The 16,289-nt window shown below is 44.5% G+C and overlaps 2 protein-coding genes across 2 annotated transcripts in view; both read left to right on the top strand.

The window, feature by feature from the left end:
* Nucleotides 1-228: 228 nt before the first annotated feature.
* Nucleotides 229-16,289, top strand: part of PLA2G4E (phospholipase A2 group IVE) — a 67,065-nt gene continuing 51,004 nt past the window's right edge. The window contains exon 1 of the mRNA XM_053594918.1: nucleotides 229-672. Within this exon, the coding sequence (XP_053450893.1) occupies nucleotides 490-672 (183 nt within the window). The 5' untranslated portion in view covers nucleotides 229-489. The remainder of the gene's footprint in view (nucleotides 673-16,289) is intronic.
* LOC128588231 (ras-related protein Rab-6A-like) lies at nucleotides 9,481-11,791 on the top strand. The gene has a single exon (XM_053594925.1). It carries the CDS (start codon nucleotides 10,684-10,686, stop codon nucleotides 11,308-11,310), a length of 627 nt encoding a protein of 208 aa, XP_053450900.1. The 5' UTR covers nucleotides 9,481-10,683; the 3' UTR covers nucleotides 11,311-11,791.

Genomic DNA, 16,289 nt, shown 5'->3' with positions numbered 1-16,289 from the left:
TGTCCCTTAGGGATCCAGATGGCCTCAACCACCTGACTTCCAGCCCTCCCCACTGTGCCCCCCCCTCCCCGACACACACACATATTGAGTTTCACACTTTTAAAAATAGCTTCTGAGCAGTGCAGAGCTGTCTCTGAGCCTGGATCCCAGCAGGCTCCCCTTGGTCGAGAGCTGCCTTATGTAAGCCTAATTCTAGCTCCCTGCTTATCTTTCACAGCACAAGACATTTCTCTCCACCAGAGTAGACCCAGATTGTTAGAAATACTCTCAGAGATAGATGTGAGACCCCTATAGCTAAGACCAGACTTCCTTCAGCTCCACTCCTTAATAATTCATCTGGCTTATCTTCAAGAGGAATCTGACGGCATTACTTTCACTTTCTTATAAACCCCCCTTGAAATTCCCCCAGGAAGCCCTGACAAGGCCTCACTCTTAGGGATCATCCTCACCTCCCCACAACCTGTCCCAGGCTGCAGAGAGGTGGCTGGAATGAATCTCCAGGTCTCAGAAGGCCATCCTGACCCGGGGACTAATGTGTTTGTCCCACAGAACCGAGAAGGGCATGAAGAAAGTACCAGGTCAGGAAGAAACGTCAGTGCATTTGAGGATACACAGGACCTGGAAGCTCCAGATCCCCCACTTTTACCTCCGATGGCCCCTGAGTGCTCTCAGGTACGTCTGTGTTTCTGGGGAGAGGGCTTCCTCACCCCTGAAATTTCACCCCACTTTCATGACTCTGAATAAGATCACTTGTGTCACCACAGTGTTAAGAGCTTGTCCTTTTGTTAATTTCTTCCCCAGAGGAGTCCCTTTACCCCATCCCCATCACCTACCTGCCTTTCCTTACCTCTCTGCGTGCTCCCAAGAGCTGTTGACAACAGTGGTGACTTCTTATGGAGCACATTCTGTATGCCTGATACTCTGCTAGCAAGGGATGCTATCTGCATTTGGTGAAGAAAGTCAGGCTCAGAGAGGTTACGGAATTTTCCCAAGGTCACACAGCTAGTCTCAATGGGTAATCTGAAATGGAGAGTATTTCTGAGGAAGAATACTGAGAAGAGTGAATAGGATTGTGCATGTAAATGATGTAACAGAGTGGCCTGGTGCAAAACAGGCCCCCAAACTGTGTGATGTTGTGCAGCGGCAGAGCAGGCTTGTGAATGTCATCATACGCAGCTCAGAGACGGGTGGGGGAATGTATTGATTTGCCTTTCCTCATGAAGCCACCTACTGGTTAGTGACGAAAACCCTTTAACAAGAAATTCTCATCTGGTAAATTTCGTGGGCTATAAAAATTGAACATCATCATTAGCTAATGATCAGGCAATCCATAACTGCTTCTCCTCTGGGTGGGTGAGGGAGCTTCCTGTGGGCTCCCAGTGATTTGGGGAGGCAGCATGTTCTTGTGCCCCTCTGGCCACTGTGGTCTCAGCAGGGGCACCAGGCTGAGCTGTGCAGGGGTCAAGTCTTGCTTGTTCCTGCTGGCGGAGGCCTCGCTCTCAGGGAGTGCTAGCCAAGGTCCTGCCGTCACCTCCTATGGATCCCTCTGGTCTCTGCCTCTCTTTCCCTGGTCCCTGGCTTGGTGGGTCCATCTTGAGCCTCAGCCATGGGGTCACCATTCCTAGTCCCAGAAGGTCCCACTTCATACCTGTGTCCCTCAACCCAACATCCACCACACAAGTAGCTGAGGGACACTGGAGGGATGACCCAGTCCTCATGAGGACATCACTCTACCCCTTACCAAGCTGACTGTCCCATGGAGGCACAGGGCCTCTGCTGGTGACCCATCTCAGAGTCAAACGTGAAAAGTGGTCAAAGGTTTCCTTCAGCTTCTCTGTCTCACACCTAGAGGTGTCAGGTGAGATGTTATAGGAGCATTTAAAACATAATAGTTTAATATTTGCAAAAGTGTTAGCCTCATTAGAGTGGTTAAGAATACCGGCTTTGGAATCAGACAGGGTTTGATACCTTGCGCTGTCATTTCCAAGTCCTATCACCCCAGACAAGTTCCTTAACCGCTTCAAACTTTGGCTTCTCCAGCTATGGGGAGAAATGATGTGAGGATTAAGCAGTGCGCTCAGCACGTGCCTGGAGCATACAAACTTGGAGCAATGGGATCGTTTCTGTGTTGTTATTAGAATGTTATTATCTATGACCATACCACCCTGAACACATCTCATCTGATCTCGGAAGCTAAGCAGTATCAGGTCTGGTCAATACTTGGATGAAGGATTTTAATTAATTAATTTATTTATTCATTTATTTATTTTTGAGATAGAGTTTCACTTTGTTGCCCTCGATAGAGTGCCGTAGCATCACAGCTCACAGAAACTTCAAACTCTTGGACTCAAGTGATTTTCTTGCCTCACCCTCCCAAGTGAGGGACTGGGACTACACAGGTGTCCCCCACAATGCCTGGCTATTTTTTGAGACGAGGTCTTGCTCTGGCTCAGGCTGGTCTCCAACCTGTGAGCTCAGGCAATCAACCCGTCTCGGCCTCCAAGAATGCTGGGATTACAGGCATGAGCCACCACGCCTGGCCTAAGGACTTTATTATCATTTCTTCCCTTGGCCCCATCTTCTCCATGCCTGTTGGGGGTGCCGAGATGAGGCTCTTTGTCACACTCCCCAACTTTGCAACAGCTCCTCATCTGCCCTTCCTTTTGGTCCTTGCAGGGTCCCTTCCAGGCTCATGCCTATGGATTGGGCCTTTGGCTTTGCAGGCCCAGTTAGAGACTCCCATCAGGGGATCATCCAGGAACATTAAGGTAAACTGTCAGCTCATCAGACTAGCTGTGAATCACTTCTTGGAGTTACCATTTTCTGCCTTGTGTGCTTAGGTAACTCTTCCTGTGACTTATCGCACTCCTTCAAGAAGACCAGGAATCATACACATCTGAGGCATGTTTTCATTCATTGAACAAATATTTACTGGGCTCCCACAGTGCACCTACTATTATTGTTCTAGGAGTAGGAGAAAGAGCCTGGGGCAGGTCAGACAAGATCCAGCTCTCATGACGCTTCCATGCTAGTGGGGGCGACAGAGAGTAAGTCAGTATCTATTTCTTTCTTTCTTTTTTTTTTTTTTTGTTCTTGTTTTGAGACAGTCTTACTCAGTCACCCTGTGTGGAATGCTGTGGCACACTCCTGAGCTCAGGGAAATCCACTCCCCTCGGGCTCCCAGAATACTAGAATTACAGGTGTGAGCACCATGCCCTACCTAGTATCTGACTATTTCTTTCTTTCTTTTTAAGAGACAGAGTCTCACTGTCGCCCTCCGTAGAGTGCTATGACATCACAGCCTCACAGCAACCTCCAGCTCTTGGGCTTAGCCTCTTGCCTCAGCCTCCCAAGTAACTGGGACTACAGGCGCCCACCACAACACCTGGCTATTTTTTTGTTGCAGTTTGGCCGGGGCCAGGTTCGATCCTGCCACCCTCGGAATATGGGGCCAGCACCCTACCCACTGAGCCACGGGCACCACCATATCTGACTATTTCTAATAGTATTTCTTAGAAGAATGTGATAGTGAGTGACTGGCAACAGGAAGGGAACACCAGTTGTGTGCGTGGGGTGACATCTGAACAAATAACTGAATGGCGATAAGATTGATGATAATGGGCGGCACCTGTGGCTCAGTGGGTAGGGTGCCAGCCCCACATACCGAGGGTGGAGGTTTCGAACCCAGCCCCTGCCAAATGACAACAAAAAGATAGCCAGGCATTGTGGTGGGCGCCTATAGTCCCAGCCACTTGGGAGGCTGAGGCAAAAGAATCACCTAAGCCCAAGAGCTGGAGGTTGCTGTGAGCTGTGATGCTGTGGCACTCTACCGAGGGTGACAGAGTAAGACCCTGTCTCTAAAAAAAAAAAAAAAAAAATTGATGACTATGTTCCAGAAAGAGCACATTGTACATGCAAAGGCCCTGAGGCAGACACAAGGTTGGTCTGCTCTAGAAGCAGAGAAAACCAGTGTGGCTAGACAGCAGAGAGCAGGGAAGGGAGAAGAAGCCAGTGGGAGAAGCTGAAGCCAGAGCCTTACATTGAGCCAGATGGGTTTTGTTCTGAAACACAAAGGGGAACCCTGGTGGGGGAGGGGGGTTTAATCTGAGGATGGACGTCATCTGTTTTGTGTTTTACATAGATCACTTTGGCTAGTCAGGGGAGAGTGGAGTAGAACCTAGAGGCAAGTGAGAAGGTTTTCCAGTAGCCCAAGGAGTAGTGGTAGCTGATTGGCGTAATAGCAATGGACAGTGGAAATGTACAGACTGGATTTTTTTGAAGGTAGAATTTTTAATTTTTTAATTTTTTTTTTCTAGAGACAGAGTGTCTCTTTGTCGCCCTCGGTAGACTGTTGTGGTGTCACAGCTCACAGCAACCTCCAGCTCTTGGGCTTAGGTGATTCTCTTGCCTCAGCCTCCCGAGTAGCTGGGACTACAGGCGCCCGCCCCAAAGCCCGGCTATTTCTTTTGTTGCAGTTTGGCCGGGGCCGGGTTCAAACCTACCACCTATATGGAGCTGGTGCCCTACTCACTGAGCCACAGGCGCCACCCTTGGAGGTAGAATTTACAGCACTTACAGATAGACAAGATATGGAATGAGACATCACAGGTGCCTCTCAGGGTTTTCCCTCAGTAACTGGGAAGTGCCCCTTACTCTGGTGGGGGCACTAGGGTAGAAATGAGTTAGGGTGGAAGAAGCTGAGGTTTCTGTCTTGGACATTTTATTTTATTTTATTTATTTTCTTTTGAGACAGAGTCTCACTACGTTACCCTTGGTAGAGTGCTGTGGTGTCACAGCTCACAGCAACCTCTAACTCTTGGGGTTAAGTGAGTCTCTTGCCTCAGCCTCCCAAGTAGCTGGAACTACAGGCACCTGCCACAACACCTGGCTATTTTTTTTTTTGAATTGTAGTTGTCATTGTTCTTTAGCAGGCCAGGTTCAAACCCCAGTCTTGGTGTATGTGGCCAGTGCCCTAACCACTGAGCTACAGGCGCCAAACCAGTTTTATTTTTTATTTATTTTTTTTAAGACAGAATGTTACTTTGTCACCCTCAGTAGAATGCCATGGTGTCATAGCTCACGGCAACCTCAAACTCTTGGGCTCAAGCAATTCTCTTGTCTCAGCCTCCCGAGCAACTGGTACTACAGGCGCCCACCACAATAGCTATTTTTAGAGATGGGGCTGGGGGTGGGTGGTTCTCTCTCTTGCTTAGGCTGGTCTCAAACCTGTGAACTCAGGCAATCCACCCCCTCAGCCTCCCAGAGTGCTGGGATTATAGGAGTGACCCACCAGCCCTGTCTTGGAGAGATTCATATCCAAGTGGAGATGTGAGGTGGGCAGTTGAAAATACAAATCTGGAACTCAGGAGACAGGGTGGGGGACAATCTGTTTGAATGCACAAAGAAGAATATACTTGATTTCTCAGCCATGGAGCTGGATGAGACCTCCAAAGAACAGGGTGAAAAAACAGAGGGGAAGGGGTAGAAGTCTGTGCTCTCCTGCTTTGCACCCTTAAATGCCTGCTGGCCAAGGAAGAAGAGCCACCACAGGAGACCCCAGTGAAAAAGTGTCCTGGGAGCCAAGAGACCATTCCCAGAAACATCCATCCCATAGATCACCTTTCTGAGCCCAGAGTAGATGGGCTGTAAATACTTTCAGAAAGCACAAGCTCTGTGGCCAGCGGCTGATGTCTCTCCCTCTGCTTGGTACCTGTGGTTGAGTGACAGGTGCTGCCTGGTCACTGGCTGCTGGCCCAGGATAGCTTCTTAGTGTCTCTGACGTCAAGGCTGACACCTCTGCCTTGCTCAGATTCCCCACCCACCCCTCCCTGACAGGTTTCAAACCCCACGGCCTACCGCCCACACCCTTCCCTGGTGCAGGCTCTCCCTCTTCTGTGCCACCCACGGGGAGTGAGGCAAGCCATTCCTACTCTGCACCCAAATCTGCTGCAAACCCTCCTAGAGACCTCCCCTGCCACTGCCTTTCCAAATCTTGTGGCCATTTCAGGACCCAGCTCCAGTCTCAGCCCCCCCAACCCAGACACTCCCTGCCAGCCTCATGTGAGTACTTGCCACCCTCCCCTTCAGGCCCAGCCCCTTGTATTAGGCCCTTACTTGTTGACTTCCTGAAGCTCATGGGACATCCTCTGCCTCACCCTCATGTCTAATCCATCGCTGTCTCCCGTAGGAAATACTAGGAAACCCCTCTCAAATCCCATCCTTCTCTCTGCCTCTGCCACCCTCCCTGGCCCAAGCAACCACTTTTTGGGCATCTGAGCCACTACAACTCACCTTCCACTCCCAGGCCTGCCCAACCCTGTCCCTGCCCAGAGCCAGGGTGGGCTCATTTCCCTCACTTCTCTGCTTAATACCTACCAGTGACATCTAGTCCCTTCAAATGAAATACCAAATCCTTACCATGGTGTCCAAGGCCTCACCTGAGCCACCTTCCCTGATAGCTCTCACCTTGTGCCTCCCGACTCACTGCGCCCCAGACACACAGGTTCAGTTCCTGAACATGCCAGCCTTTTCTACTTCCTGGTGTCTCGATGTGTGATGTACCTTCAGCCTGTGAAGGTTCTCCCTACAGCCCGCATACTGTAGCTAACTTCCAATTTTCCTTCCGGCTTTACCTGAAAGGCCATGTCTTCTGGGAGCTCATCCCTGAGCCACCCCCTGTCAGAATCTCTCACTGTCTTTCAAAGCAAACATCTTGTTTTTTTCCTCCTAGTACCTATCACAGTTCATGATTATAAGTTGTTTTCATTTATTTAGTCTCCACAAGAGCAGGTAACACATTTATTCTGCCACCCAGAACCTATATCACAGTGCCTAGCATTTAGGAGGTGCTCACAAGTCTTTGTCATCAGTGAACAAAGCTTTCCCTGTCTTCTCCAGCCCACATCAAACTTCAGGCTCTTTGCTTCCCAAGTTCACTTATGGCACAATTGATTAAGGTTTATTACATGCCAGACTCCATGTGCCAGCCTCTCTCTATATAAATATACGTGTATCTATATATGTACAGTATTTATATATTAAAAAATCTTTGCTGGGTGCGATGGCTCATGTCTGTAATCCTAGCACTTGGGAGGCCCAGGCGGGTGGATTGCCTGAGCTCATAGGTTCAAGACCAGCCTGAGCCAGAGCGAGACCTCATCTCTAAAAATAGCCAGGCATTGTGGAGGGTGCCTGTAGTCCCAGCTACTTGGGAGGCTGAGACTACAGAATCGCTTGAGCCCAGGAGTTTGAGGTTGCTGTGAGCTGTGACTCCACAGCATTCTACAAACGGTAACAAAATGAAACTGTCTCAAAGAAAAAAAAAAAAATCTTTACAATAATCCCATTTCACAGATGGGGAAAATGAGTCTCAGAGAGATCAGGTAATGGTCTAATGCTGTCCAGCTAGTAAGTGCCAGAGCCAGTGTTCAACTCCAGATCGAACTCCAAATCTCCTATTCTTTCCTCTACATGTGTCTGTTTGGCTTTTGTTTCTCTATAAGTCTGTGAAATCTCATTGTTGTCAGTAGTGTTGTAAACTTTATACTGGTGGCCTCTTTGGTTTGTGTTTTCTTGTATCTGCCATCTCCACGCCACAGGTGCCCTAAATACTTGCAATTTATGAAGGTGTGTCACCCACGCAGGACAGAAGATTCCATATTCCGACCAAAGTTGCCCCAAGATATGAGTTCCAGAACAGGTCCTGAAAGAGGGAGAGTGGTGGCCATCTATAGATCCTGACTTATGGGTGCCCAAAGGCCTGCCTTCCCACCAGGCTAGGCTGGCCCTGCCCTGTCCTCTTTTCCCTGCTCAGTGAAATTCCCACCATTAGAATTACTTACATATTGGCTCGGCGCCTGTAGCTCAAGCAGCTAAGGCCAGCCACATACACCAGAGCTGGAGGGTTCAAATCCAGCCTGGGCCTGCCAAACAACAATGACGGCTGCAACCAAAAAATAGCCGGGCATTGTGGTGGGCGCCGGTAGTCCCAGCTACTTGGGAGGCTGAGGCAAGAGAATCGCTTAAGCCCAGGAGTTGGAGGTTGCTGCGAGCTATGATGCCACAGCACTCTACCCAGGGTGACAGCTTGAGACTCTGTGTCAAAAAAAAAAAAAAAAGAATTACTTACATATTAAGCAACAAAAGTTGGCTTGGCCTCCAGAAGGCCTCTCCCACAGGTGCTTCAAGCAGCTGAAGGGATTAGCAAGTTGTCCCCTGAATCTGGGGCATGGGGGCATAGAGAGTAACAGAATTTCAAAACTGACACAGATCAGCAGGATTGCAGAGCACCCTCCTTACTCAGTGCCTCCCTTCCAGGCAGGTAACCTTTGTAACTTCCTAAGTGACCAAGTTCTTTCTTCCGCCAGGATCAAATCTACCCACCCAGAATGGCCCTGTTTACAGGTGTGACACATCATCAGTGTAATCCTTGCCTGTGCTTGACAGCGCTTTTCATGGCTGAAGTTAGCTTCTGTAGTCTGCTGCTTCAAGCTCCTGCCATCCTGGGCTCCAGTGTCTGATTTAGCCAAATTTTCAGTGAGTCGGTGCTGGCTCCCTTCCTTTCTCATTGCGTGGATGTTAGCTGGGAGAAAAAGGACAATCCAGGTTCCGGACATTTGGGCCAGCTTCTTGGTAGGAAGAAGAGAGGACCTCCAAGCACGTGAGGAAAAATTTCTTCCCTGGGTGGATCTCCCTGACCCCCATCTCCTGAAACATGGCTCCTGACACCCTCAAAGGATGTTCATAAGAGAATATACCTATGTTCTTTTTACAGAGCTGACATATAGAAATATCTGGTACAGTGGCCTAGAACATGGTGGGCATGAAATAAATGTTAGTTTTCTTTCCCTGTCTCTGAAGGACTGGATGTCATGGATTCGCTGTGTGGGACAACTGCCACCTCCACTCAGCAACAACTTCCAAGACACAGCCCTTGTTAAAGCAAACAAATAAAAACAACATAAAAAGTTACAAGAATAATACTAAATCAAACATCTTTGAGGATTTATGCAAAAGTGTACTTACAATCCATTCCTGCAAACAGAAATACTGAGTCAGGGTGACGCCTGTGGCTCAAAGGAGTAGGGTGCCGGCCCCATGTGCCAGAGGTGGTGGGTTCAAACCCGGCCCTGGCCAAAAAAAAAGGAATTACTGAGTCAAAGGCTATACAAGTTTTACATATGCACAAGATTGCCAAATTGCCCTTCAGAAAGTTTATTTCAATTTACATACTGTCAATAATGTTTTGCTGACTCCACCTTCCACCCTCCAACACTGACTCTTAACACCATTTTATCCTTGATAATCTGATAAATGAAAAATGGCATCTTTTGTTATCATTTACATTCTTTTAATTATTAGTGATAATCTTTTATAGGCTTACTGCATAGCCCATTGATTCCCAAACTTTGTTAAACTTTTTAGAATCAGAGAATTTCTAAATATCCCAAGGCTCAAGTCATAGGCCATATTAATTACATCAGGCTGTGTGGGAGAGCGGCATCAGTGTGTTTTAAAAGAGCTCCAGGTGATTCCAATGTTGAACAAAGTTCAGGAATTGCTGACACATACATCACTACCATAATTGCCTGTTTGTATCATTTTTTTTGTTTGTTTGTTTGTTTTTGCAGTTTTGGGCCAGGGCCGGAACCGCCACCTCTGGCATGGGGGGCCGGCGCCCTACTCCTTTGAGCCACAGGCGCCGCCCTGTTTGTATCTTTTAAAGTCTTTCTATTGAGTTGTTTGCTTTTTAGTATTTATTTGAAAGAGATTTCTGTTTACTGGGAAAATTAACCTTCAATTTAGCAAATATTTTTACAAATGAGTCTTTTATTATTGTTTATGTAGTTTGACATCTAGAAATTTAGTAAGTATATGGTCAGAATTACTCATTTGTTTTCCTTTAGTGCATCTTATTAATATTGATAAAATAATCAACTGGATTATGTTCACATCTGGAATTTATTTTAATATAAAGAGTGAGGTATAGATCCAGCTTATTTTTTCCCAAATGGAAAAATGGTTATTTTGTTTTTTCAGAAAATGGCTATTTTGTTCAACATAGTTGATCAAATAATTTTGTCTTTTCCCTAATAAATGTGTAATGCCATCATTTTCACATATAAATTTCCTGTATGCACTTGAACTTGTTTCTAGACTCACGAGGATTTAAACACTACAGCTTTAAAATACATTTACTGGAGGCCCGGGCTCGCCCCGCGCCGCGCCAGGGGCTCGCGCACTCGGCAGGTGGGCTGCGGCGGCGGCGGCGGCGGCCGTGGGAGCTGAGGCGCTGCGCGTGAGAGGTCCCGCACACTTCTGCGGTTCCGGCTCCGCCACCCTCCATCCGCCTCCCTCACCCCAGTCTCCCGGCGGGGTGCTGAGGAGGGAACGGCTCTAGCCCTGGGAACCCAGAGCACACCCTGTTTCTGACAGCGGCCTGCTTCCCTTCCCAAACGCGGGCTCGCTCGGTGCTCGGCGACTCTGCCGGGAGGCGGCGACGGCGACGGCTGCCTGTCTTTGGAGAGCCCCGCTGCCCTCCAGCCTTGCTCCTCCGCCGGGCCCTGCAGGGGCCGAGAAAGCTCGGCTCCCGGCCTTCCGCTGGCCTTTTTCGTCAGCCTGTCGGAGCAGAGTCGGTCCGGGAGGTCTTTGGGCTGAGGCGGCGGCTGCTCCTCCGGCTCCATCATGTCCGCGGGCGGAGACTTCGGGAATCCGCTGAGGAAATTCAAGCTGGTGTTCCTGGGAGAGCAGAGCGTTGGAAAGACATCCTTGATCACCAGATTCATGTATGACAGTTTTGACAACACTTATCAGGCAACGATTGGCATTGACTTTTTATCAAAAACAATGTACTTGGAGGATCGAACAGTACGATTGCAATTATGGGACACAGCAGGTCAAGAGCGGTTCAGGAGCTTGATTCCTAGCTACATTCGTGACTCCACTGTGGCAGTTGTTGTTTATGATATCACAAATGTTAACTCATTCCAGCAAACTACAAAATGGATTGATGATGTCAGAACAGAAAGAGGACGTGATGTTATCATCATGCTAGTAGGAAATAAAACAGATCTTGCTGACAAGAGGCAAGTGTCTATTGAAGAGGGGGAAAGGAAAGCCAAAGAGCTGAATGTTATGTTCATTGAAACTAGTGCAAAAGCAGGATATAATGTAAAGCAGCTCTTCCGACGTGTAGCAGCAGCTTTGCCTGGAATGGAAATCACACAGGACAGAAGCAGAGAAGACATGATTGACATAAAACTGGAAAAGCCTCAGGAGCAACCAGTCAGCGAAGGAGGCTGTTCCTGCTAATCCCCTGTGGCATCTTCAACCCTTCTTCAGAAGCTCACTGCTTTGGCCCCTTTACTCTTTCATTGACTGCAGTGTGAATGTTGGCTTGAATGTTTTCCCTTCAGTAATAACGTATTGCAATTCATCATTGCTGCCTGTCTCATGGAGATGATCTATTAGCTTCACAAGCACAAAAAAAGTCAGTGTCTTCATTATTTATATTTTACAAAAAGCCAAAAGATTCCAGCATATTCCAGTGATAACTTTAAAAATTAGATACATTTTCTTAACATTTTTTCCTTTTTTAATATTCTGATCATGTACTTCAAATGATGGAAATCTCAGCAGTTTGAGTGGCTTGGTTAAGGAGCAATATGTTCACTGCCTATTTGATCTCGTGCTGCTTTTCTCAACTCCCCTCAAGCCCATTCCCTGTTCTTATCCTCCCTCCTTTCCTCAAAACAAACAAGAGGTGGCAAAGCAGCAGTCAGACTAAGCCCATTGGAATTATCCTTCAATTTTACAAACACTACTTGCTCTGGGTCATGAGCCAAGGTGTCCCATATTGCACACTGATATAAATTACTTAGACATTCTTTGTGGTCTCAATGCAGCTATCATGGTGGGCAATGTTTGGATGAAAAAAGTGTTTTGGTACATCTTAAAAATGAGTAATGAACATATTGAGTACTTACAATAGAGGAACATAAAGTATTTCTGACCAAAACAAATGACCCTTTCACATGTGCTTTATTAGACTCTGGGAGAGAAAAGTAACCAAGTGCTTCAGACAGGTTTTTAATATTTAATTCTTCATGGTAAAATCGTCAAGTTCTAACAAACTATTTCTCCCAAGGTTTTCAAATTGTCGAGATAGAGATATTCTGTTGTTTACAAACAAATCTTTAAGCAGTAGATTTCACTTGGGTTTTCACTCTTTTTTTAAAAATGCTATGCAGGCAAGGTACTGTAAAAGTCAAATTCCTTTTAAGAAGAACCAGTGGAAGAATTTAGATTTGGCACCATGATCAAAATTAAATTACTAAACTGGTAGGAAAAATGATATCTAAAGCTTACCAAGAAAAGAACCCTTGGCAAAAAAGCAAATACTTTGCTTAGGGCATTTGAGATCAAATTGAAGACAGAAACTGTTCTTTTGTAAGCCCCTAGAGGCAGATCAGAAAAAGCATACATAGAAGAAGGAAAGGAGAGAATGGAAGTAAAACTCAATATTATGCAGCTTAATGCCTTATTTTTTAGCATTTTTTTTTTTTTTTTTGTAGAGACAGAGTCTCACTGTTACCGCCCTCGGTAGAGTGCCGTGGCGTCACACGGCTCACAGCAACCTCTAACTCTTGGGCTTACGCGATTCTCCTGCCTCAGCCTCCTGAGCAGCTGGGACTACAGGCGCCCGCCACAACGCCCGGCTTGCATTTTTTAAATGTTGGGTCTTTCAGGCTGGTTTTGCTTTTTATTAGATCTGTATAGTTTCGTAATGAACTAGTGATTTAGTTTTATATTTAAGCTACAATTAATCTTTCTTCCTTGGTGATATTTATTTCTTTGCCTTTTTTTTAAAAAACTACTTTCGATTTTTAGATGTTTTATTGAATCTAGTTAGAGCTTCATCACCATGGCAATAAGTATTTCCCTTAAAACACTGCAAACAATTCTAATAGGAGTGCACCCCTTTAATCTTTACTAGTTATTGTGAGATTGCTGTGTAAGTTAATAAACACTTTGTAAATACATTGTTTGCAGGAAGAAAATTTCTGAGTTTACAGCTCGGGAAAAGCCTGCTGAATTTATGTTGTAAGCATTGCTTAACACAGTATAAAGATGAAAAGACAACAAAAATATCTTCATATTTCCTCATCCCCTCATTGTAACAAGATTCTTAACTGGGAGAACCTTAGTCCCCTCTCTTTCCTCTTCCTCTTCCGACTTATTGTCACCTTGTAATATTCAGAGAGCACTTGGATTATGGATCTGAATAGAAAAATGCTTTCAGATAATCATTAGCCCACATACCAGTAACTTATACTCAAAGATGGGATGGAATTGTAAAGTGCTTTTATAATACAATATTATTGTTAAAGGCAAGGGTTGACTGTTTGTTTTATTTTGACATGGCATGTCCTGAAATAAATATCAATTCAATATGAAAAAAATACATTTACTAGATAGAATTAGTTTTCTCTCTTTAATTACACCTGTTTTACAAATTGTATACCTGAATATTTTTTCTTTTTCTTTCTTTCTATTTTTTTTTTTTTTTTTTTTTTTTTTTAGCACAGCAATCTCAAACTCCTGGGCTTAAGCAATTCTTTTGCCTCCGCCTCCCAAGTAGATGGGACTACAGGCATCCACCACAACACCCGGCCTTTTTTTTGTTGCAGTTGTTGTTGTTCAGCTGGCCTGGGCTGGGTTTGAACCCTTCAGCCTCAGTGTACGTGGCTGGCGCCATAACCACTGTGCTACAGGCTCCAAGCCTGAATATTTTTTCATTTTCATTCTTCTGCATAAATTTTACAAATTTTTGGTTGAGTTCTTTAATAACTTCTGTTTGGAGATTTGATTGGTAATTATACTAAATTTACAGATTTATTTGAAGAAGAATTGATCATTTTATTTTCCTGTTTGAGAACAAGGTATGTCTCTCCACTTTTCAAACTGTTTTATGTCTCTTAGGAGAGTTTTATAGTTTCTATAAATTTCTTACTTATTTTTCCTTGGATTTACTTAATTTTATTTTTCATTGCTATTGTATATGGGAATCTTATTTTCTCTTATGATTATGATTTTTATAGAAAAAATTAATACTTTTTGCTTCTTTTTTTGTAATCAGTCATTCTTCTTACATCCTAAATTTTAGCATACATATATACTTTAATTTATATCCTAAATTTATGTTTGTATTTGTGTATAGATAGATATTCTTGGTTCTGCTAGGAGATATTTGTATTAATCCATTGATCAACTTGCTAATTTTTATAACAATCACATAGTTATCAAAAGTATTTTTCTATATTGATACATTCTATTTATAGTTCTGTTTTTAAGACTGGATAAAATACAATTGTGGAAATATGCCATGATTTATTAATGTATCTACTAATATTGAGCATGTAGATGACTTTCAATTCTTTACCATCAAAAGTTAACATTTTCAAGCATGTAGCTTTTTTTTTTCTTCAATGTGAGTTTCCAAGAGTGGAATTACTGGGGCTAGTTTTGTAGCTGTTGATAACTACTGCTATACATTTATAAGTATTGATAGTGAATAGATTTGACTATGGAAAAAGAAGATCAGAGGCTTGAAGCAGGGGAATCATTGAAGAGTCCTGAGAATATAGCTTAGAGAAAGTAAAAGATCATGGAAAGATGCTGAAGGTCACTAATAATGAGGAAAATGCATATTAAAACCACAGTGAGGGCGGCGCCTGTGGCTCAGTGAGTAGGGCGCCGGCCCCATATGCGAGGGTGGTGGGTTCAAACCCAGCCCCTGCCAAACTGCAACAAAAAAATAGCTGGGTGCTGTGGCGGGCACCTGTAGTCCCAGCTGCTCAGGAGGCTGAGGCAAGAGAATCGCTTAAGCCCAGGAGCTGGAGGTTGCTGTGAGCTGTGTGATGCCACGGCACTCTACCAAGGGCCATAAAGTGAGACTCTGTCTCTACAAAAAAACAAACAAAAAAAAAAAAAAAAAAAAAACCACAGTGAGATACCCATTAGATTGACAAAACTCAAAAAGTCAGAGAATAAATATCCATTCCAATGGGAATATAGTGGTGGAGTATAAATCAGTAAAAGTTATTACACTATGGGGAAAAACTTAGCAATATCTAGTAAAATTGATGATAATATACCCCATATCCCAGCAATTTATAGTCCTTCTAGGAGTGTATACACTAAAGAAACACAATATGTACAGGAAAGTTCACATTTGGATTGTTTGCATCATCCTTCATTGAAGCAAAGGTACATAGTTCACAAGGGAAAACACTGCCAATTAAAATATTATAAGTATTCCTTATTTCAGAGATTTTAAAATGGGGAAAATATGTGACTTAGAATTGATAAAATCCAGTAATAGCTATATCTTAGAAACAGCTTTAATTAAAGAATAAGCTGGGCATGGTGGCTCATATCCGTAACCCCAGTACTTTGGGAAGCCGAGGTGGGAGGATCACTTGTTCCAGGCTGCAGTGAGCTATGTTGATGCCACTGTGCTCCAGCCCAGATGACAGAGCAAGACCCTGTTTCAAAAAAAAAATCAAAATTTTTACATAGTTCACAAATAGTATGGAAATGAATGAACTAAATCTATACTTTTGGATATAGGTGAATCTCACAAATATAACATTGAATGGGGAAAAAACATGTTAATGGCAGAATGAATATTGTTTATATGCTATTACTCATGTAAAATTTTAAACATATACAATAACCAAATGTAGCTTAGGAATATGTATAGAAAGTATAAAAATGTAGAGAAAAAAATGCCTGGGAACAATAGATAAAAACTCTGGTTAGGTTAGGAAGAGAGAGGGGGGAAGTGATTGGGTGAGGATCCCAAGGGGGCTTTGACTTTGTCACGAGTGTTTTGTTTTTTTTTAAGATGGATAGTGGCCTTATGGGTATTCATTTTCTTATTCTCTATACATTTTGTATATCATAAATATTGCTCAGTGCTTTTAAAAAAGGAGAAATTCAAAAGGCCAGATAAGCAGGGAAGACATGCTTTTCTGAGAGGCTGTTTGATTCATTGGGACAGGAAAGCAATCTTTCTGCTCCTGAATTATGCCCACCCCTCTTCCCTGCTCCCGTCTTCTTCCTGGCCTTTCCTTGCCAGACACTTTTGGATAAAAAGTCATCCTGAAACTTAAGTGTTGAGCTTACTTGTGACTTCTCATCCAGACTGCATAGGACATGGTTTCCATATCCTTTGCTTCGTCTGCCACCTGCATCTTCCTGTGCTCCACCTCCTGGGCCTGCCCCTC

This window comes from Nycticebus coucang, chromosome 6 (assembly GCF_027406575.1).
Source record: "Nycticebus coucang isolate mNycCou1 chromosome 6, mNycCou1.pri, whole genome shotgun sequence".
In the NCBI taxonomy this organism is placed as follows: domain Eukaryota; kingdom Metazoa; phylum Chordata; class Mammalia; order Primates; family Lorisidae; genus Nycticebus; species Nycticebus coucang.
This window is presented reverse-complemented; position numbering and strand designations above follow the sequence as displayed.